This window comes from Pelodiscus sinensis, chromosome 4 (assembly GCF_052426305.1).
Source record: "Pelodiscus sinensis isolate ZL-2025 chromosome 4, ASM5242630v1, whole genome shotgun sequence".
NCBI classification, from domain to species: domain Eukaryota; kingdom Metazoa; phylum Chordata; order Testudines; family Trionychidae; genus Pelodiscus; species Pelodiscus sinensis.
Window position 1 is genome coordinate 42,139,392 of NC_143055.1, and position 24,444 is coordinate 42,163,835.

At 39.2% G+C, this 24,444-nt stretch overlaps 1 protein-coding gene across 1 annotated transcript in view; it reads left to right on the forward strand.

Annotated features, from left to right (window-relative positions):
• Window positions 1-24,444, forward strand: part of NWD2 (NACHT and WD repeat domain containing 2) — a 132,929-nt gene that overhangs the window by 102,619 nt on the left and 5,866 nt on the right. Inside the window, exons 4-6 of the mRNA XM_075930602.2 lie at window positions 20,334-20,537; window positions 22,594-22,738; window positions 23,038-23,627. Coding sequence (XP_075786717.2) covers window positions 20,334-20,537; window positions 22,594-22,738; window positions 23,038-23,627 — 939 coding nt within the window. The remainder of the gene's footprint in view (window positions 1-20,333; window positions 20,538-22,593; window positions 22,739-23,037; window positions 23,628-24,444) is intronic.

Here is a 24,444-nt window from a genome sequence, read left to right on the forward strand (position 1 = left end):
CCTACAAGCAACATTTGAATTTGGAGTGGAGCTGGGTATTGAGGTGGAAAGGCAGGAAAGAAGCATTTATTTGTTTTTTATAAATGCAAATAATGCTTATGATATAATTCCTGAAAGAGAAATACTACAGAACCACTACTGATTTATCAGTGAATTATTGCAGAAAACAGAAATATCAAGAACTGCTATAAAGATGATCAGTTTATTCTCCATGTTTGCTGAAGATAAAGAACTAATGGTCTTATTCTGCAGCAAGGGAGGTTTAGGTTAGATAATTAGGAAAACTTTCTAACTATAAGGGTAGTTACATTCTTAAATACATTTTCATGGGTGGCCATGAAATCCCCATCACAGGAGTCTTTTGAGAACAGGTTGGACAAACACACATCAGAAATCATCTAGGTTTACTAGTAGCTGCCTCAGTGCAGGGAGCGAGACTACATGACTTCTGGAGATCCCTTCCAGCCCTAAATTTTTATGATTAAGTTGTGGATAACATTTTCAAAAGAAACCAAACTCCCATTAAAAGTCAATGGAATTTAGGAGCTTAAGTAATAGTCATTAATGAAAATGGGACTTTGGCTTCTAAACCACGTAAGCCCTTTTGAAAGTTGTTACCATTTTATTTACACAGTGACATAGGAACATAAATCATCATACAATAACTGATCCTACTGCATGGGATTACTAAACTTAAGATACAATAGTGTGGTATAGTAAGAGTCAGAATTCAGTATGGTCATCACAGTGGTCTGTTTTATGGATTAGGTGGATTTCAAGAATGGTTTCAAAGGCTAGCGGACCGGCTGCTTCAAGCATAGAGATAGAAATGTAGCCGTGTTAGTCTGGGGTAGCTGAAGCAAAATGCAGGACAATGTAGCATTTTGAAGACTAACAAGATGGTTTATTGGATGATGAGCTTTCGTGGGCCAGACCCACTTCCTCAGATCTGAGGAAGTGGGTCTGGCCCACGAAAGCTCATCATCCAATAAACCATCTTGTTAGTCTTTAAAGTGCTACATTGTCCTGCATTTTGCTTCAAGCATAGAGTGCAGCCAAAGAAGAATGGAAAGGAAATTAAAGAAGAGACTTACTCAGTGCTTCAGACTTCTCAGATTTCCAAGTCATTCTGAAATGATGATATAATCTTGCACCCAGAGGTTTTGCTATATCCACAGATCTAACTTTGCACTTTGTTTTTGCTCACTTGTAAGTTGTTTCCTCCATCTTTAGATCTGACCCTGTCATACTAACACTGCACAATTGTTTCTGGGGACCGTTTACAACTCTTCAAGCTGGACAAGCTAGTCTTGTCATCCAGAATTCCTAATTACCTTCTTTAGGAGTTGCCAAATGACAGCTTCACTAATTAGTACACGGCAGAGGTTGCAAAAAAAGTTTTCACTTTCAATAACTCTGTTTTCATTCATCAGATTTTCCAAACAACAAAATCTCCTTTGTCTAAAATTTTCTGTGCTTGGTCTCTGACCAAAGGGAGACTTTTGGAGGAAGCTTGAGAAAAATCCTTTTAGTTGTTTTTGTTGCATAAAAGTAGTATTCTGTTCACATTATATAAATGAAAGTCAGATGGTTAGACAAGCAGAATGCTCAGACGAGGTGCCTCATTTATGTCTTTCAGGAGGATGTCTATACTAGAGTCTGAAAAGTTAGTTAGCAATTAGAACTTTCATGTATTGATAATTTTCCTATCTTGTACATACATGTGCAAAATGAATTTAGTCTGTGGATTTACACTTCTGTAGAGATGCACTCTCAGTGTGTGCAGTTTAAAAAAATTATATCCTTTTCTGGTTCTAATTACTAACTTCTTAACTAGGCCTGTGAACTCTTACTCTGTTCTGAGAACATTAAACTGGAGAGCAGGAATAACTTATCAGGCCTCCAACAGTTGAGCCAATGCATTTTGGGAGAGCCATGTAATGAGCTCTCCAGTAAGTCTTCCATTAAGCACCAACACCAAATGTGCAGACCAATCAGTTGGCTACTCCAGCCACCCAACTACTGTGTCTTGTGCCCTCTTTCTACTTTTACTCATCTTATTTTTGCCCTCTTCCAATTTCAGTCCAGTAGTTCTCTCCAATCAAGATTGTTTTCAACTTGCCAGCAGCCTTCAAATCTGTAACATGTAATGATGGTACATGGGGCTTCATCCAAAATGCTGTAAAAATTGGAGACTGTGTGTGCATCGAGTTTGCAAATGTATGGTTTAGAGTGACACATGCAAAAGTGTGTACATCCTCATAAAAAAATATAGCTCATATAGGTTATTCAATTAACAAATGCCTGATACCTTTTCAGCTAATTCTTTTATTGAGCCTATTAAGATTCTCACTGGCACCAATGCTTTTGCCACTCTCTTATATCAATAGGTCTGCCACCAACAATTAGGTCATGCAGCTATTAATCTTATCCCCTTTTTTTTTAGCAAACCATAAATCAAAAAAGGCAAACTGCTAACATCAGTCTTTCCAGTGCTTTTTTTCATCTCATGCTGAATTATTTGGTTGGTGTTCTGAATAAATATTGCTTACATTGCTATCACTAGTATAGCAATTTATTATTTACGTTCTTGATGACTTTATAATCACTATTTTTTATTAATCCCCTTCTGCCTATATTTCATCCATTTCAGGGATGATCAAAGTGCATCCCAATCTGACAAATTTACATCATAATTTCTAATCTCTAGTGTCCATGTGTGACCTCCACTTGGAATCAAGATGGAACATAACAATCTGGAACAATATTCATCATGGGCTGCACCTTCATCATGGGCTGAGGATGGCATCAGACTGCTTCATTTCAGTCCCATAGGCTCCCAGCAAAACTCCATTGCAGCCCCTAGTTGCATTTGTGGTCCTCTATTGGATAGATAACTTCCCACGGATGAGATCTGAGACTTCTACAGAGGTTTTTGGTATCAAAATCCTCTGAATTCTATTTCTGAAAAAACATATCTGGCAAATCACCTGAGCTATGCAGTGCCTAGTATACAACACATCAAAGTAAATCATGCATTCCTTGTTCCTTCCTTTTAGTCCCTCTCTCAAATCCATGCATCATTTGATGTTAACATTTTTCTATCTCCTCTAACCCTAAGATGACAGGTCCTTTTTTTTCCCCCCCACTGATCTTGTCCCTCACCGAATAGTATCTTGCTTTTTACTGAGGCCTTCACTTTTACCACCAGAGAAAAGAGTTTGGCTTTCCCTGACCTGGTTTCTCAGTCTCACTCCTTGCCCCTTGCTTTCCTCCGCTGCTTACTGTTTTTGTGGCAAGGAAATCTTTGTCCAGACCAACAGAGTGGAAGGCCTATTTTTATTTACCTTGGAGGTGGATTTAAGAAGCATGATCTACATTACTATTTTAAGGATCACTAAGGCCACACTCCTACCAACATGCAGTACTTTAATTAAAGAACTGGCTCTGCATCTCATCCCAGTTTAAAACGAATTCAGCTTCCACTTCAAACCCAAGTTAGCTACTGCTTCTTCCACCCTAAGGACTGCACCTACTGTTTGTTCCACGGTTTCCTGGTGATTTAATCTTGGCTTAGGCAGCCTCATGCATGATGTCAGGCACTGCAATTTTAATAGCCTTCCCCCCCACACACACATACACACACACACACACACACACACAACAGAACCTTGTTTTGGATTGCTCTGTTTGTGTATCTCCCTATATTTAACAACAATACTCATTATTGCAAAGCATATTACAGCCAGTAGAATATGGAATAGATTTAATTTCATCACACCACTGAGCTTGGAATAAAATTTCATTTTGTTGTATTACTCTATAAGGACTGCACATGTTCTGAAGCCTATCTGTGTTTTATACCAGTCCATACTTCCTCTGAAGACAGCCTGAAGCTCTATAGCAGGAGCTCTCAAACTTCACAAACTACCGTGTCCCTTCTAAAGAGTCTTTTGTCTTGCATACCTCAACTTTCACATCCCTTAAAAGCTACTTACAAGATCAGACATAATATCACAGGATAATATTACTGAAAAATTGTGTGTGTTCTCATTTTGACCATATAATTATTTAAAAAAACCTAGAATATAAATATCAGACATAATATCACAGCACAATATTACTGAAAAATTGTGTGTTTTCTCATTTTGACCATATAATTATTTAAAAAACCTAGAATATAAATACTATGTCTATATTTCAGTGTATAGCATATAAAGCAGTATAAACAAGTCATTGTCTGCATTAATTTTAGTTTTGTACAGATTTTTTACATGTTTTTAGGCAGCCTCTTATAAAACAAGGCCAATATCTAGATGAGCTGATGTACTCCTGGAAGACCTCTGTGTACCCCCAGAGGTGTATCCCCTAGTTGAGGACCACTGCTCTATGGAATACCAGAGTTGTACCTCAAAAAAATTGACTCCAAATGGCTTGTCTTGTTAAAAGAGGCTGGATTCAGTGGGATCTGCTTCAAACATATGTCTTCCCAACTAATAAGGTCAGAATTATTGTTGTTTGTTTTACAGTAATAGCAGCTGGGAATCCCAGTCCAGGGTCAGAGCTTCATAGTGCTATGGGCTATTCAAACCCTGTGCCACAGCATTTATAATCAAAACGTCAGAAGTAGTTTGCAGGCAGTGTGACAGAGGTAGGTTTGAAGAAAGATTAGGTAGTGACAGAGTGTTTCCCTCTGTGCATAGGGAGCAGTATGAAAAAAGGTATGGAACTCTCAGATTTTCTAAATAATGTAACTTCAAGAGATGGTGTGAGAGGAAACACTCTTTACTTTATGATGCATATGTTAGGGGACAGTTATGACAGCATTTATTAATACTATTCACAGGGCTGGTATACAACAGAGGAGACACAGGAAGTGAAAACAGACTATAAAAATGTTCTTAAAATTGCATAATCTATTATTCATGCTTTTGGAACACTTTGCAATAGCAACCCATAGATCACTTTCAATGTTCAAAATACTATAGAAACATTAAGAAAGATAAGCCAAATGAACATTCTTAGACTTCCTAGCCTGACTTTAGTCTCAGGGACCCACATACCTATTTATCAGAGGTGACAGAACTGGGAGAAACTAATGGACCTCTTTGTTCTCAGCTATTTATCTCCTTTGGTTTGATCTCTTTCTCTATCATTCACTAGAGGAGGGAGATGAAGATCAGCTCTCAGCAGAACTTCCCGCAGGTTCAATTAAACATCCTTTATAATATAATCTGACAACCAGTGAGTATGGTGGGGAGAAGATGACAAGACAGTAAGTGCTGGGCATCATAGTCTGCCTTTTGCTGATATCCCATGTGAAAAGAACTCCCTCTCGCCCTTTGTCTATCCAAGCCTCTTTAAAGGGAGTTTTAGCTGTGTTGCTGCATCCTAGTTAATACCGACCTCCCCCAAGTCACACATGGCTCATTAGACTCATAGACCTTAAGGCCACAAAACCTCCCCCACCACCTCTTCCAATAGACCCCTGCTTTCTGGCTGAGTTACTGACATTCTCAAATCATGATTTAATCACAGTTACAGAGCATCCACCATTTACACTAGTTTAAACCTACAAGTAACATGCACCACACTGCAAAGGAAAGCAAAAAAAATAAAAACGGGGACCCTAGGAATGTTAAAATGTGTTTGTTTTTGTAAACATGTAATTGCTGACATTTTCAGTTTAGATGCGGGCAGGGTGGGTGTGGTGCTTGTAGGGGGAAGGCGGCTCCATAGGAGCCAGCTTTCAAGCCAGCTCCCTGTGAGCACTGGTTCCTGCCTGCCAGCTCCCCCAGGCTGCTGCCTCTGTGCAGAGCCCTCCCCGTCTAGTGTCCCATCATCTGCCACTGAAGATAGTTGCTGCTAGCAGTTGCAGATTGCTACAATGGCACATAGCCAGTTTCATTATACCTTCCCATCTATAAACTGATAACGCTAAGTTTTCAAGCCAGTTAGGGGTTTTGCCCCTGTTGGTCCCCTTAGAAGGCTTCCAGAACTTCATTCCTGATGGTTAGTATATTTAGTCTAATTTCAAGACTAAACTTGTTGATGGCCAGTTTATATCCATCTGTTCTTGAGTCACCACTGGTGCTCAACTTAACTCCCTGAAATTTATCCATCTGATGTATTTAATGAGAACAATCCTATCTCCCTTAAGCCATCTTTTGGTTAGGCTAAACAAGCCACACTCCCTGAGTCTCTTCTCAGAAGGTATATTTACCATTCCTTGGGCCACCCTAATAGCCCTTCTTAGGGAAGTTATATTCAATTAATCAGCTAATTGAGTAATCACTGGACTCTCCATCAACTACTCTATAAGGGGGAGGGCACTCGCTGTTCCTCTGCCTTTGAAATGTACAGGTACATCTAGACTGTGGGAGGGTTTCAGGATACCTCTGGTATCCCGAAAAAACTCCACCGCATCCAGGTAATGTGTTTGCTCTTCCGCTTGCTGCTTTTTTTTTTTTTTTTTTTTTGCACTGAAGAGCAGACACACTCTTTCAGAAGCCCTGTTTTCCTCATTCCACGAGAAAGAAGGGATCTTCTGAAATAGGGTTTTTTTCTGAAATTTGGTGCAGTGTAGATGGGCCAAATTTCGGAAGAGCCTCTTCCGAAATAAAAGCAGAAAAAGGAACACAAAATGCAGAGCACATTTTGCGTATCTTTTCCCGCAAAAACGTTATAGTCCAGACATAACTGTAGTAAGCTGTATTTCAAAGGCATAGGTGCAGCGGGGAACCCGGAGCAAGCAGGGGCTGAAGCAGAGTTCCCTACTGCACGTCTTCCTCCCCTGTCCACCACACTGCAGAGACAGTTCTGGGGGAAACCGGCTTTTAAGCCAGTTCCTTGCATCACCTCCCCCCCAGCCTAGGCTTATTGGGTAGTCAACCATTTGACTACTCTTTTACATCCCTACCCCTTCTCTGTACTTGTTCTTCTTTGAATTCATCTATTTCTATCAAGGGATTTATGCACATAACTGCCACTTTACATGCCTAAATATCTTAGGAATCTATGTCTACTCTGCACTGTAGTTTGAAATAAGATAGGCAATTTGAGCGATGCAATTTGCATATCTTATTTCAAAATAGCTTATTTCATAATTTGGTGCAGTCTACACAGCACCAAATTTCGAAATAATCCGCTATTCCAAAACATTCCTTACTTCTTCTAGAAGAGTTGACTTATCAGAAAAGCAGCTAAAAGGGTCTGTTCAAAAAGCACACTATTCTCTAGTGGATCAGGAGGCCAGTGTATAGCACAATAGTCTATACAGCTCCTCATATCACCACTGCTACCTTCGCAGTCACAAGAAAGTGAACCAGATTCATAACATCTCCCACTTGTATTACACTTTCATCTTCCCAATATTTTTTTGACTTGATACAATTTTCTGCAACATGATTTTAGCTAATGTCAGTTTTGTGGTTTGTGACACCCTCCTTTTACAAATTGATGACAAATGAACACTTACTGAGAACCTCAAGTAATTCAAATATTTATTTTGCTTTTACTGTGATCATTAGTGCATTAAAAACAAATTTAAATACATGTTTTTAATCAAAGCACTCGCTATTTGTTTAAGGTACTAGCATTCCTGTTTTGATGATGTAAAAGAGTTGCCATTGTTCCCTAGAGGAATAAAAAATGAAATGTTCTTTTCTGTTTGTTTCTCATAATAATTAAACTCAAACGTGTCACTTATTTTGAAGAAACAAATAAGTCTGTCAATCATTTTTTTTCCAAATGATTTTTCCAATATGTCTGAAGGCCAGTGTTAAGCATAAGCAATTTGTACATGTTTCATTTTAAGTTATGACATATCAAAGCACCAAAGAAATCTGCTGTCTTAATGAGGTAGGACAGCTGTGGCCAACCGGAGGCTCCCGAGCCATATATGGCTCTTCCCCCTCCCCCGTGGCTCAAAAGCTGCTCCTGTGCCTCCAAAAACGGCCCTCTCCTCCTTGCTCCCTGTGCTGACCTGGGCAGGGGAGCTGTCTGGTGCAGCCATGAAAGCTGCAGAAATAAAGATAGCGGCAGGCGGCGGGAGCCTGCTGTGGCCAAAAAGCCTCAAAATGCATTTAAATGCGGTTTCTTAAAGGGACAGAGCCTTTTTTAGTTTGTTTTGGGGGGGGGGTTCCCTCTCGACAACTTTGCCCCAGTTCTTTGCACTGGACCTACTGCTATCTTGGCTCTTTGCCCAGAATGGGTTGGCCACCTCTGAGGTAGGATTTCTTTTGAATGGGAGATTAAATAAAATATTATAAAATTCTTTGTAAAATGGAGATTCTGACCATTTGTGGTCCAGATTTTAGGAAACCCTGCCCAATTTGTTAGTGTACCTGTTAACAGATAAAATTGAGTAAGTGCATGGATAAGAGTCAGACACTATATTCCCATAACTGACCTGAACATGCAACGTATAGGCAGTTTTGCAGGCAAGTGTGGGTTTTGCATACTCAAGTGAAGTAGAAAGTGATCTTTCAAGTTGTGCACCACTTAATTTTATCCCCTAAATTACTAACATTCATAATATAGAGAAACAAGATTTGGCTTACCATTTCTTAATTGTTTTGTTTAGTGCCAATTCAGGGATCTGATTCATATAATTTTAGTCACATAGTATTCTGTTCACATGTAGTGAAGACACTACAATTAAAGACAAGCAAAGTAATTACAATGATTAACCATGACTATTGTTATTAAAAGAAAGAAAATTAAAAACAAATACCACAAAAACACTGGTTACTTCAGTTATAATCTCTTCTGTTTGCCTCTCTGTGGAAAACTCTGAACAGAGATTACAGTTTAAGAGTGAATCTACCGAGCTGAGAGAATACTTCCCTAGGAAAGAAAAGCCCAAGGTTTAGATTTTCAAAATCACTGAGAGTCCTATTTTATAGATAACCAAAGGTGGTTATAGACTGTGGGCAAGGCACTTCGTTTAAGGTAGATGACTCCTGTTTAGTATATCCTGGATAATGAACAACTTATCAATGGGCAAAGGCAAGTGATCCCAATAAAAATATTTAAATTCGGTTACTTACCAGAAGCTGCTCAAGGAGCTGTTTTAAGACCAGCAATTAATTAATGTAAGTCTCAAATTCCAAATTAAATTCCACTATTTCTTTCTGTTTACCAAGGGATTAGCTTATGTCTCCTCTCCAGGTCTAAACCATCTGGTGTTTAGCAAGAGAAACTGCTAATATCTTTAATTATATTATTTTAATATCTCCATAGAGTATTGTTTTCCACCTGAGGGGCAGGGAAGGGGGAGAAAAGGGATAAGAGGCTTCTGGCATAGCTTTTGTGTCCTTTATTATCCAGGTTCTACACAACCCTTTTCTTTCAAATCTTAGATTCCTTAAGGGAAGGCATCTGGCTCTTTGAGAAGACACTTCTGTTACCTGTTTGCAGTTTCTTTTAAGCAAACAGTTGAAGGAGGAATAGCTCAGTGGTTTGAACGTTGTCCTGCTAAATCCAGGGTTATGAGTTCAATCCTTGAGGGGACCTTTTAGGAATCTGGGGCAAATTTGTCAGGGATGGTACTTGGTCCTGCCACGAGGGTAGGAGACAGACTGAGGCTTGATGATCTCTCAAGGTCTCTTCCAGTTCGATATTTAAAAAAAAAATTGTGATCAGTAGCTTTACTTACATTTCACAATAGAAAACTCCCACCAAACGCTCCACACAAAAACAAACATTAAAATAATATTTAGATAGCTCTAACTTAACATAAAATAGAAAATTATAATAAATTACAGTAATTTTTGCACTACTGTTGAGGTTTACCCACATTACCTCCACTATTAATACGCAGCCTAGAGATGGCAAGAAATGAGTTTTGAATGCACTGATGTTTTTGAGGCTGTCTGTTGATAAATAGGTGAGCATCATGACAAGCATAAGTGCAATCAAAACATATTTCTCAGAACAAAATGTCTGTGACAAGGTTATTGTTAAAAGTATTATTTGTGTTTAAAGGAGGAAAAAATATAAAAGCCAATTATATTTGATTCTTCCACATGATTTCTCAGACTCATATCCCAATTAATAGTCTTTGAGTTAATAGAAAAAATGGCAACCATGGGATTTCTTGGAGAGAGACACAGTGAACCAAAGGAAAAAAATTAATTGTGTCCATTTCCAGGGCCAAACTCAGAGCTCATAAAGACTGAGAGCTAGTCCTGGTATTTAGCTATTAATTTTAGTTCCTGTTCCAACTTTTACAAGACAGGGTATTTACTGCCATTTTCTCTTTTAGTAGTTGAAGCAAGGAATTACAGTACCTAAAATAAACAGTATCTGACACATGGTGGAAAACCTAGCTTGTTAAACTGGCTTGGTTTGCAGGCTTCTACTGTGTCATTTCTTCACAAATTTGATGAATGAAGCTAATTAGTAACTGGCACAACTTCCTAGTATGTAACAGTTCTTATTAAACTTTATCTCAGGGAACTGCAAGTTAACCTAAAAGTCACACGACTTCTGCATTCATAAGAGCTGTTAGTATAAATGTCTGCAAACATTTTGGTGTTGAAGTGTCTGAAATAATTACACCACATACACTGTGAATCCGTCATGACTGAGGAGCAAACCCAACTTGTTTCAGTTTTGTTCCTTCTGTTGTGATTAGATGTCTGTAATGTGAGCATAGTGAGACACCATGGGGAAAGGGAAGAAAAACATTTTCCATCTGGATCTAAATAATAATTGTTTAATCTTCCTTTAATAGTAGTTTTGGCTGCAGGCATAACAAAGCTAACAGCAATACTGCTGAGGGTGTTCTTGGCACTGTATTACAGTTTGTTAATTATGCAAACCCCAGCTAGATACAATTGGTTGCTGAGGGTTTTATATGTGTTTGTCACCGTGGCAGCAGTAAACATTTAAATCACCTCCAATTTAATGATCCTGTAATTTGTTGTTTTGCTATTAAAAGTTAATGAGTTATTATGTGGGAGATTTAGTTCATAAAATTGGCATAGTAAGCCATCTCTGGGTATATAATGTAGGACAAATATTCTTGACACATTTCCCTTTTAAAATAATCATTTTATATAGCTGTCAATCACACAGCACTGTAGCATAAATATTGTAAAATGTATTGTTTGATTCATTGCAGCAAAATCCTGTCACTCTTCATAGGGGTGGTCAATGACAATATTTGTGTGTGTACTTAATATGTGTAGGCATCAAACATGAAAAAAAATTTCAAACTATATTTAGTTTTGTAGTTGTGTAATATGGTGTTGCACTAGATAATATTTATACAGGCTGATCATCAGATGGCATAGAGCTATATATGCTTATAGCATCTTATTATACAGTATTATATCCTAGTATGGTAAAAGAATAATAGGTTCGACTGGGGGTATTTTTGTTTCTCATTTTATTGCTGAAATTGAAAGACACCACTGTCTAACATTAGGCAAGATACAAGCAAGCAAAGTGCAAGCTGCCTGTCACCTAACTACTTGTTGTTGTCCTACCTTGGTATTTCTTTTGAAGAGATGCTATATGTGGTAACTATGACAGTGGATCATGAACAGGGATGTCTCTCTGGAGAAATATTGTACAGGGATTCAGATGAGGCCACGAAACTAATTTCTGCATGTGACAAACAGTATTTAAACACCCTTCTGTTTATATTAATATGCATTGCATTGTCTGGTCCTCAAAAAATTGTCAGTTATGTCATCCTTCAGAAAATAGAAGAAATGTTGTCTTCTGTAACTATGATATTGTTATCTGATAACTGTGAAGTATAGTCTCAGCTTAGCTTGGAGTGATTAGAAAACATGGCCTTTGTGATCTTAAAAAATGAATTAAAGTGAACGTTTGGACCCAGGTACTGATACCTCACCACAGCTAGCTTCCTACTGACACCCTTGGCAAGAATTTGGCTATTGCAATAAGATCTCAAGGTCTCACACTGCTCTCCGCTGAAATGACATACCTAGAAAAAGAATGCCAGTTTTATGGATTTCTCATTCTCCCAGATTTTGACCAGTTCACTCTTTGCACCTGTCCAATCTCTCCCCATGCCATTCTTATTTTGATTTAAAAAAGAAAAGTGAACACAGCAGGAACCCTGAGGAATACACCCCCATCAATATAGTTATTATTTATTTGTATAACATAAAAGTGTACTTGTTTTCTAACAGAGAAGAAAAGAATGTGAAGAGAAGACACACGCAATGCAGATTAAATGTATTCTCTGGGACTGCAGGACTCATTTTCCACCACTAATTGGCAATGTTGCTAAATATAAATCAGGAGCACTCGCATTCCCACACTTTAAAATGATGCCACCTGATAATAATCCAGTAATGCCAAGTTTTTTTTCCTGTGTCCCTGGACCCCAAAGAAATCCAGAATTCCACAGAAGATTCTCTTTTTCGACAGTTAACTGTCCTTCCTCTTTAAAACTTTTTGTGCTGTAGTGAGCAGAAGAATAGAGGAGATTGCATGCACTGCAGCTGGCTGCTATTCCTCCACCTCCTCTTTGAGAACACCTTGGGGAAACATTCTAATGGAAATGGGGGTACCTCTATGGACTTATCCTCAAATAGCTACTCTTGGACCCCTGTTCTTAAGTGATGGAATATTCATTCACACACAGTCTCTTCCCACAGCGTATCATTCACTTTTGTTGTTGCCCTATAGCTGTCAGCTTCAGGTTATTTTACATAGAGATTATCAGCAAAGCTAGCCCCAGTGTCCTAGGCTTTCCTTCTCACCCGACTGCTGCCACTTGCATGGTATGCTGCATTTCTTTTTGGACAGGATGGATATTCTTTTTTCAGACTAACTTTAAGCTTCTCCGCTATTCAGCCAATGCAAGGAATGAGGAAATGCTTCTCCAAAGTTTGAATTCATGCAGAGTGGCACAAGCTTGTGGTTCTTATGTGTTCATTTAACAATGGTCACTATCCCCATTTGGTTTATACATTTTGGTGGGCAAATACTATTCCTTCTCTCCTGTGGCGGCTGTTGTTTCAAGTGATATCAAGTCATAAAAGGCTATTAGCCAGGGGATAAAATGGTGTCCTTGGCCTCTGTTTGTCAGAGGCTGGAGAGAGATAGCAGGAGACAAATCGCTTGATCGTTGTCTTCGGTCCACTCTCTCTGGGGCACCTGGTGCTGGCCACTGTCGGTAGACAGGATACTGGGCTAGAAGGACCTTTGGTCTGACCCAGTACAGCCGTTCTTATGATCTTATGTTCATATAACTAGGTATTGATGGTGCCATCAACACTGAGTAAAAACTGGTAGCAATAAATTTGTGCCCCCTCTATTCTATTAGCGTTCTGCTTAAAAATAATTAAAACGCTTTTACATAAAATCTGTGTATGCTTCAGCTTTATTAAAAGGACATAGAAAAGAGTCATCCATAGCCATATCAGTATTCTATTTGTGCTTTGCTCCATTGGGCAGAATGATGATCTAGTGAAGCATGACTCTGGGTAAAGTCCATTGCAATGACAGCTTTAGAAAAGATACAGAATAAAGATACTACAGTCTTAAAGGACTTGAAGTAAATAAAAAAATTAAGTCCAGTGGAGACAACAGTACAGCCTGTGTCACAGAAGAGCAAAGTGCACATATTCTATTAAGACAGACTCCCTAGGAATAACTTTAATTTAGGTTACATTTGCCCTTAATAAATCTGCTGCAGCAATCTGCATAAAAGGCTGTATGAAAGTTGTTGGTTTTGGTTCAAAAGTTGAAGACCTAGTTTGCTAGAGTAATGATTTTGGTGTGGTCACATCAAGCACTATAAAAATGTTTTTAAAATAACCATGAAAAACCCAAATTTGAGTGATGTTGGAACCCAGTGCCTCAGGTCACAATGCTACACACTCAGATTTATGGCAACTATGAAAAGTGACAATGTGTGTTCAAATTGAAGTCTCATGGCCTTTGATTCTCTTACAGCCTTAAATATAAAAAAATGCAGCAGACACTTTGACCTTTTAGTATTGCTAATGCAAGACCCAATTTTACCAACTTTGCTTAGACAAAACTTATTGAACTTATGGTGCTCATATACAGGAAAAAATACGGCCTTCCTCATTTCATTTAATAATCCTCATAGAAAGTAACACCAATCTATACAGTAGAGTTCTACAAAGGGTGAAATTACAGGGCTTAATTACCTATGTTGGATTTGAGTAGTGCTTAAGTTTTGTACTGGCCCTGTGCACAAGGCTAAATTTCACTCTGACAGAGAAAGTTATTTTTTCCCTGAAGAAGGGTTATTACTTCCTGCTTAACTGTGCAACTGTACAGAAAACATACATTTTAAAGAGTAAATTAGGAGAGTAAACTTTTGAACTTTGCCACATGTCTAGCCCATTGTGCGAAGAGATGTGGTTCTTTCTAGAGAAAAGTGTTAATTAGAAATTATCACAAACTAGAGACATTTATATAATCCAACCATTGCCCTTATTTCAGCAGAAGTATGATTATTTAACCCTTTGACTGAGCATAACTGACTACTTTACCAGCTTTCTATCAAACCAAGGCTAGTGATTGTGTGGTACCTGCCCTTAGTGGGAGAAAGTCTGGTCTGTGCCTACCATGAGTCAGCTCCCCAACTCCTCCAGCCACAGGCAGCATAAGCACTCACATCTAGGCCTCACTATTCTTTTAGAGCAGGCCTGGGAAAAATATGGCCCGTGGGCCGAATCTGGCCTGCCAAGCCACAGGCTTCCCTGGTTGCCCTGCAGCCGTGCCCGCATGCCATTCAGAAACACAACTGCGGCCACATTCTCTTTGAGTCCAGAAGGGAGGGGGGGAAGATTCAGATGCTGCTCCTACCCCCAGCACAATCCCATTGGCCGGTTTCTGAACAGAAACTGGCCAATGGGAGCTGGCTGTTTGAACAACAGGCAGCCAGGAAGCACAACCCTCCTATTCACTCAAGCACATGGCCAAATAGGCAAGCATTTTAAGCTCTAAGCCTTTAGCTAGGCAGGCAGGCAGGTTTGGCTGCTGGCTGGTAAGTCTCTTGGCCAGAACCTACCTCTAGTACCCTCCCTTTCCCAACCCTCTGCCTCCCACTCCTGCCCCCTGCTCCACATGTACCAATACCTCCTCCCAGATCTGGCACCCCAATCTCTTGCCTGACACCACAATCCTCTCCTACCCTAGGTCACATCCCAAAACCCTGCACCCCAGTTCCCTGCCCTAGATCACAACTGTCTCCTTCACCCAAACTCCCTCCCGGACTCCATTATCCATTCTGCACCCCAATCCCTTACCACGAGCTCCCTTCTGCACCCAACGTCTATACCAGACCCTGCACCTCCTCCATTAATACCATGGAAGAGCGCAGCCCTCAACCACTTTCCAAAATGTTGGAGTGCCCCCTCCCATCAAATATGATTGCCCACCCCGTTTTACAGGCTAGCTATTGGCACACTCCAAACCTTGAGCCCTCTGGAATGCCCACCCCCTGATCCACTGGTGTGTCAGATCCAGTTTCCAAAGTAGTAAGTACACCCCAGCTTATCAGTTCCACATCAGATTACCACTTCACTTAACACCCTGTACCTCAATATGTTTACTTTGAAATCAAGTATACATTTATTTAACAAAGCATAGAGATTCAAACTGTAGCAAGTAGCATATTGGAAATAAATGGTAACATATAAAATAAAATCATAACATGCTTTTTGGACTTTAGGCTTAATTAACAAAGATACAGGTCATGCAGAGTATTAGTCACCCAAAATCCTTACAGCACTTTACAACCAAGCTGACTATGATCCTCCTTTCATGAAAAGCAGGATGTCAGCTTGCCGTTTCAGTGAAGCACTCAGTGTGTTACTTCATACTCCAAGATATACCAAAAAAATCCTGTCTATTTTTATAACAGGACTCTCCTCCCCTTTGTCTGTCTTATAGATTTTCTCTCTTGCAGATTTTGCATTCTCTTCTTTTGCCTGTGGTTCAGTATGCAAATACAACACACAAATAGCTGAGGAAGGAGATAGGTGTCTGTTATCTCTTGCCAGAAAGGAACATTTCAGAGATATATCACCTCCTGGTGATCTCTCTCAACTCTAAGACCTTAAGAACATACATTTTATATAGACACATACATTCTTAAATATTGTCCATATAGAGACCTCACATGCCACTTTTAGAGAAATATTATGCAGATATCCCATCTAGGGATCCCTGGAAAATGTGTTTACTCCCTATGCCATCTGCCAGTTGGTATCCACAGGACCCTGGATCACAACTATACACATATGAATTTCTAAGATAGTATCTTTATAAGGATTCCTTAAGAGAGCCATATCAAAATCAGTTAAAGACACTGACACTATTTCCCTCCCATTCATTTACTCCCTTTTTTTAACCTCTTTGTATTTACCACAAAATCTTTATCTACATAAACTAACCACTAAAAGAAGAAAAATCACACATTGTATACAGGATAAAATCCTGGCTTCATTGAAGTAAATGACAGAATTCCGACTGACTTCAATCTGCCTGAATTTCACCCTGTTGTTTGGATTTAACAAGATGTGTCAAATAAGTAACTCCACTGACGATTTGTTTTAAGTATGGCAGTTAATCAGTCCTTAATGCAGCACTATTCAGAAAACATAAAAGAAGCAAACATACTGATTCTCTTTAACCAGAGAAGTGACAGCAGCTTTACTTCAGTTAATTTCTAACTCCCTAAAACTGACCCCTTATGTACTTGTCAGAACAAAGAAAATCCCTTCTTGTGATTGATCTTATTTTGAATAAAAAAGCCAATGATATTCTTAACTAATTTATCACTACTGGGACCACTTGTGACCACAGTTAGCTCTTAATGTTCTTAATCCATGCAATCATGTTTTACTGCTATAACACTCATAGAATACAACTGCTATGCCACCTCTTCCATGTCCAGCCTGTCAATTACTAATTGTATTAATTACAGAGCATTTATGAGCCACGTAATTTTGTCCACTACAATATAAACCTATAACTACACTATGCATGCTTACAGAAGAAAAAGAAAATAACCTACTGGCCCTCATCTGCTTGATTAAATCCTGACAAGCTAAAAGCATCTTTTGATATATTCTTAATAATCACAGAAAACACCTGCCCCATCTCAATTTCAAGCACTTCCTTTCTGGACATGTGGACACACTTCTCTAAGGGTCATGTGTTAAAGGACACAATCCATTAATAATATACTGCTTCCTGATAACACATAAGAGTTAGCTAAAGTTCAAAGTAAAAACAGACTGTATAGCTGAGTACAAGCCTGCTAGGACAAGACATCCATTTATCCAAAACAAAACCTCTTTCATGTAAGAATTTAGAGAGCACTTTAGGCTAACACAGAAAACGTTTCAGAACATTTGGCCGATAAATCGTGAATTTAATATAAAAAGAACAACATATTTACTGACAAGCCATAGTCTCCAAAATTAATTTCAACTAGCTGCATATTTGAAAATCTCTATTTGGAGGCTGCAGAAAATAGCCGTATCTTCTATATGGTTATCCTCCAGTGCTCATTTAATAGAACGCTAGTAAGGGGCTACCTTCAAGAATATATTATCCAAGTAAGTTGTTATAAACCATCCTAACCCCTGAAATATAATTTAACTCCGAGGTACCTCCAGTCTCAGCACTGAGATTTTAAACAAGTCTTCTCTTAATACAAAAAAAGGGGGCACCTGATTATTTAAATTAGTTTTGACCAATTTCTCTTCTGTTTTCATTTGTTCGTTCACCAGGTGGCTATTTGGATAAATATGTTCAGCATTTTCTGTTAATGAGAGTCTCAAGGCAGTGAAGCAACTTTGTGTTTCTAAAGCCATAAACTGTTGCTGTAAACCACATAGCCACATCATATATATAGTAGCCCAGTGTATGAGACTCTATAACGCCGAAATGCTGGCTGTTCCCTCTGAGGAGCGCTGTTGCCTAAAATGCCAGCTGTTCCCTCTGGGGGGCACTGTTGCTGAAATGCTGGCTGTTCCCTCTGGGCGGCCCGTGCTGCATGGGGAGCGCAGGTCCCAAATGGCCGCTTGTGCCGCTTGCTCCTCCACGGTGGTCCGGCTGAGTGGAGCAGAAGTCAGCCGAGTGCCAAGGTGGGAGGCAAAGGAGGTCGGGGCGGTCACATGCGGTATGACAGCAGCTCCAGGCCCAGCCCCATGGCCATGAACGTCGCCGCCCCGCCCCCCTTCGCCTCCCACCGTGGCGCTCGGCTGACTTCTGCGCTGCTCAGCCAGGCCGTTGCGAGCAACTGTTTGGGCTCCACACCCCCCATGCAGCACAGGGAGCGCATAGCCTAAACGGCCATTTGGGCTCCGCGGTCCCCCGAGTGAGAGGCAGGAGGGGGAGGAGAAGTGAAAGAGAGAGAGAGGCAGGAGGCGGAGGAGAGCTGAGGGCGGGGGGGGGGGGGAAGGCAGTAGGAGGAGGAGGAGGAGAGAGACTGGAGGCTCAGGAGAGAAGACTGACATGGAGGAGAGACCTGAAAAACCCTTCTTATGACGGGCTAATTGGCTAGTTTTAATAATAAAAGCTGAAGATGCCATGTGACTTTTCAAGAACATGAAAACAAATATTCAACTGCAGAATATGAGAGGAAGGCATAGAAATCAAGAAGGCCATAATCCAGTTCTGCACTCATTGTGGGCATTAAGGATGACTAATCTCCTGTAAGTGGGAAGAAAGTTACATTAAAAATACTCACCTGTAATGAGGATTTTACAACTGACTCAACCCTAATGCTTGAAAACTTTAGATATGTATGCTTTTAGTTAACACCAGATCATAGTTTCTAAGAGATACTACGAACCACGCTCTGCAGTGCACAGCAGCTGCTTCATGCCACACTGCTGATGGTGGATGCAGCTGGAATATCCAGCCTTGGCGTGACTGCTGTAGTGGCACTGAATTGGCTGTAAAAGGAAGACAATACTACTGCTCAGAGCTCAGATGTTCAAAGTGAAGAGCTGGCGCACTCAAAGAGCAATGTGGCTAGTAACCGATTATGCTGAGAAACCTGATGTTCTTTTCTATTTTATCCAAACAGAGGAGGTTTCATGGCACTTGGTTTTTCATGGCAGCCTATGTTCTGTGTCATATCATATGTAAATATATTTATTTCCCCAATAAAATATATTTGAGCATTTTTCATTTGCAGAATTTCAGTGTTAGTATGACCCACACACCTAGGCTATGTTTACACTGGCGCGATCTTGCGCCAGAGATATGCAAATGCCGCTAAGCGTGGAATATCGCCGAGCCTCATTTGCATATCTAATGAGCCGCCATTTTTGCAGAAGAGGCTCTTGCGCCGGAAGGAGCTGTCTACACTGCCCGCTTCTTGCACAAGAAAAACCCTCTTGCGCAATGCCTTTATTCCTGCAAATAATCAGCGTAGCGACATTGCGCAAGGGGTTTTTCTTGTGCACGAAGGGGCAGTGTAGACAGCTCCTTCTGGCGCAAGAGCCTCTTCTGCAAAAACGGCGGCTCATTAGATATGTAAATGAGGCTTGGCGATATTCCACGCTTAGCCTCATTTGCATATCTCTGGTGCAAGATCACACCAGTGTAGACATAGCCTAGTGTGGTTCACTATCCCATGCAGCGGCACCTAGACCACAGTAACAGATAAGAACAAGAGAGCTCTACGGTATGAGCTCAGAGCCAGCTAGCTTTTAGCTCAAAGGGTAGAGGCTCCTATACTAAGCTCCAGAGGTCCCAGGTTCAAATCTGCCTGCTGGTATTTACATTAGCATTTACTATTAAGAAATATACTAAGTCTACTTCATATCATTCAAATATCCAAGCTCTTACAACCAAACAGCAGTTCAAAACACTAATCCTAAAGAGAATTTGTCATCTACCATGTTTAGGCTTGGAACTATTTGATTTTTATCGTAAATGTCTGTAACCATTGATTTCATTGCATAAGGTTAAACTGATGAAAAGGATATTTACTTTGTATGTTTTGACATGTCGACAGATTGTGTTTAAATGGTTATAAAGCTTTAACTTTAGAATCTGAATGTCTGTTTAATTAAATAATTATTGTCTGACATGCCCATAACTTCCCAGAACTATGAAAATTTAAATAAATAAAAGTTGGGAAAAATGATTAAAAATAAATAATGATAAGCCCTAGGAAGTATAAAAATAAAAATCCAATTCAGCAAAGCCTTAACAATAATTAATTGTCTTCCTAGTAATTTCAATGTGATACAACTGTTCTTCGTGTTGAGTCTTATGAAAGTATCTAGTCTTAGCAGCACTGGAAAGGGAAACTAAATCCATACTTCATTACAAATACACAGGGCCTGCTGGGAGAAAAATATGGAACCATCCGAATACCTGGAGAAGTTGAATCATCAGAATTTGAGATGATCCTCGATGCTGCTGTGGAAGCAAAACTAGAGACAAGAATTCTGGAAGAGTGGTATTGCAGAGATGAAAATGCAGTGCCACCGGCATATTACCTCAGACAAAAATCTGAAATGCTGAAGAACAATCATAATACGGTAAATTACCTTCATGTCCTTAATAAAAAAAACTGACATAGGTTGGCAGTAGTGGATTTAATGCACCAGCATCATTTGAAAACAATTTAAAGGTTACAATAGAATGAACCTCCACAGTCTATGATCTCTTTGCATACTGCAAAAGTTGGCTCTGTGATGGTCCAGTCTAGTGAACCATAAAGGAAGAGTGGGATACCATTGGCCACAACTGTCACTTCTGTAGGGCAGTGATAATGGGCTGCAAGCATGGTTACAGCAAATGAGTCTTCTGCAGCAATTGAGGAATGGCTGCACAGGTGATTGTATCCATCCATCTTATTGGAAATGGGAAGATTCTCTCTCTGCCAGCCTTTGTACTGGGTTCTCATTAAAAGTTCAGGATAGGACTTAACATGGCAAATATGAATTTCTCCCCATGGCCCCAAGTCTTCAAAACAAGTAAGCACAGGCTAAAAGCTAAGCAAATTATCAAAATAAAGCACAAAGACTACCCTGACTGGGGATTCATATTACTATAACGTTGACTTAAGAGAAGTTTCTTGGTAAAATATTTTTGAACAGTCTCATCTATTCTCATCTCCCATATCCACACATACATTTGACCATCACTATGCATGGTGCAGAGCAAGAGCCTCTTTATAACTAAGGATAAAATTTGGCCTTCCAAAAGGAGAAAAAAAAACCCTTCAATGGAGAGCTATATCCCAGAGCAAAATGTAACTTTCTTTTCAGTGTAAAAAACCGTATGCACTAAAATAAAATTAAACTACTACACAGCATGCATTTACTGTGTACACAATGCAATCCCTCCTCTGTTGCTTAAAAATGCTTGAGCAGTAAGGACTTAAGAGTTGAAGAAAGAACAGTACAGCAGAGTCTAAAGTGTTTGCCACCCAGGGAAAAAAGTTACTTAACATCCACTGCCAAACCCCAAATAATCTCTTAACTATACCTAGAAGGATTTTTTTTTTGTATTTTTGTTAACATTTTAAAGTTTTCTCCAAGCTACGGCACCACAAAGATAATGAGAAAATGTTCATAAGTCAACACTCAAGCAATGTTACTCCCAGTAACCAAAACAGAAGCAACAGACAGACTATAAAATGATCTGCTGCTGTGCCTGAGGCAGCCCAAGGCTTTGTGGACTAGACTGCAAAAGTGACAGTCTAGCACTAAATCAAAAACAATAATAAATTATTTTGTATTTAAATAGGGCTAACTGTAATCCTGACTTGAGTAGAGGGACAGTGCTTAGCTGTGCTGTCCCAGGAGCCAAGCAGGGACAAAACTGTGACTCAGAGAGCTACAATTTAGTCCCTGCTTGCTTCATAGCAGAAAGTAAAATGTGCCTGGTACAGTTTACTGCCCCCTCTGTGCTAACTGACATGCAGGGGCTTACAAAGAAAGCCAAGGCTCCATCCTACTCAGCTGCCACTGTGCTGCTCTCTCTCCAGGTTACATTCACCCACAGGAACTTTCCTCTCAGCATCTCAATGCGCTTGACAAAGATGAATGAATTTAGCCTTACAACACGCTTTGGCAAGTCAGATTACGATCCCCATTCTGCAAGAGCTGAAGTACTATCAGATAAAATCCAAGGTTTTCAAAGTGGCACCTAATTTGGGGTGCTTAATTTGAGACGCCTTGTGCCTAATTTTCAGATTTGAGATCCTAGAATGAAAGTTGGTCTAAAAGTATTTAATAGTAGTAGTAGTATTTCCTAGTATTTCAGGCCTAACCCAAAACCCTGCTTTCTCTTTATATTTTATTGAATATTCTCAATTACCCCTGAATACTGTTATTTGTATTTTTAGTGCTGTCCACTATGTCAGTTCAGGAAATTTTATATTCAGACTAGAGAAATTTATAATATAAAATTATGATTTGTTTAATATAACAGTCAAGAATGAATATATGGGAGGGTTTTTTAATGTATGCATTATTTTATTTACATATTCTCCTTTCTTATGTATACCATTGCCTTAATCCTTTGCTTTCTGAAGTTGTAGAAACTGATGTTACAGTTACTGTTTAACTATGAATATTTTTTAAAAAGATGGAATCATCTTCAAATTCTATGAATGAGAACAAATGGAAGGACATATCAGATGAGATTAAGAAGATTTTTAAGACTGCTGTGAAGTTGCTGCATGAGAAAGGAAAAATGAAACACAGCCAAGCAAAGAGATATCTTTCTTCTGGTAAAGTTTAGAATACGTATACAAACTATTATGTCTATGCATTCATAATGTAGCCTAGCAATATTTCCACAACCACCAAACTATATTTTGACTGTAATTTCTCATACATAATTTAAAAGAGAAGATACATAAATATATACATATTTGGGCTGGCCCTGTATTATAGCTAATACTAAATAGAACACCTGATACTTTTGCATATTTTGCTCAATCATCTAGAGGAAACCAAGATTTTTTTTTCTGTTTTAAAGGTTAACAATTTTCCTTTATTCTTTTTTTTTTTTCCCCCCTCCTTCCAGCTGTTGAAGATGAGCTTGATTTTGCCTTGGGAAAACAAACACCCGCTTTCCTGAAGAAGTGTGTCTGTTACATTCGGAAAATTGCCAATATTGAGCGTTTTGTTAAAATCCCAGAGATGGGAAGATACATGGATGTAATTCATATGGGTGGAAAGGTTCTGCGGGATCCAGAAGCTCATGAGAAACTGATCAAACTACGGGATGAATTTATTCCTACGATTGTTGCAGCATCTAATCTGAGAGTGTATACTTCTGTTACTCATTGTGACATGAAACTTGGTTACTCACAAGAAGTGGAGAACCACTACATTGAAGGTCTTGGTAAACAGTTCTACGAAGACATGGTTGATATAATTCAGGCCACAGTACAACAGAATTTTGACACCGAGACAGACTTGCTTTATGATGAAGTCCTTCAACACTCATCATTATGTAAAACATATTCCTCTTTCTACGAGTACAGGTGTGAGGCACTAAACATAGTTCATAAATACATTCTGAACAGCAAAACAGGACATATTAACCCTCTTATCATATATGGAGGACCATGCACTGGAAAAACCCTTTTATTAGCTGAAGTGGCAAAGAAGGTAAAAATAAAAACCAATATCCATTATAATACGCTAATCTTAACAGAGAAAGTAAATGTAGACCATGTTAATTCCCATTTTCCTTACTGTGGTATCAACAGATCTAAGATTAATCTTTGATACAGGCAATAAATCCAGTCTTCTACATATTACTGAATATTTATTCATGAAAGAGGCAGCGTATCTCCTAGTAGCCACATATGCTTTCAGCAAAAACATAATTGTTAGCAGAGCTTTTTAAGGAAATGTGAGTATTTCATCTGATTCCTAGACCACCGGTAAGAATACATTTATTTGTAATATAAAGAACTTTAGAAATACACCACCGTAACATCACTAGTCTCCCCCTCCTTGTTCCCTGGCGTCATAAGGATGTGACACCATTTAATGACCATATGATCTCAGTCTTACAGGGAAAACACGTTTCCAAGACATGTTAATTTGTTGCATATCTCCTTAAAGAATTGCTCCAGAAGTTCCATAATTTGTGTTTATTTCAAAATTTAGTTCACTTATGCCTCTCCAATCATATATTATCATGGGGAAGTGTGAGGAGCACATTTCATACTGCTGTAAGCATGTCTCCACTGAAAATCTTAGCTACACTGCTGTATTCCAAAGTGCTCTGGCAGTATTGCTTGAGCTAAAGACGACATATGATCTAATATTTCATTTATGACATATAATATTTACACATTCTAAATTCTTGCTCTTAAGAACATTTCCCCTCAGACAGGAATGCCTCAAAAATAAATGTATGTTTTCAAAAAAAAAAAAAAACCTGTTTATAAAACCATAAGTAAAACAATTGTGCTTT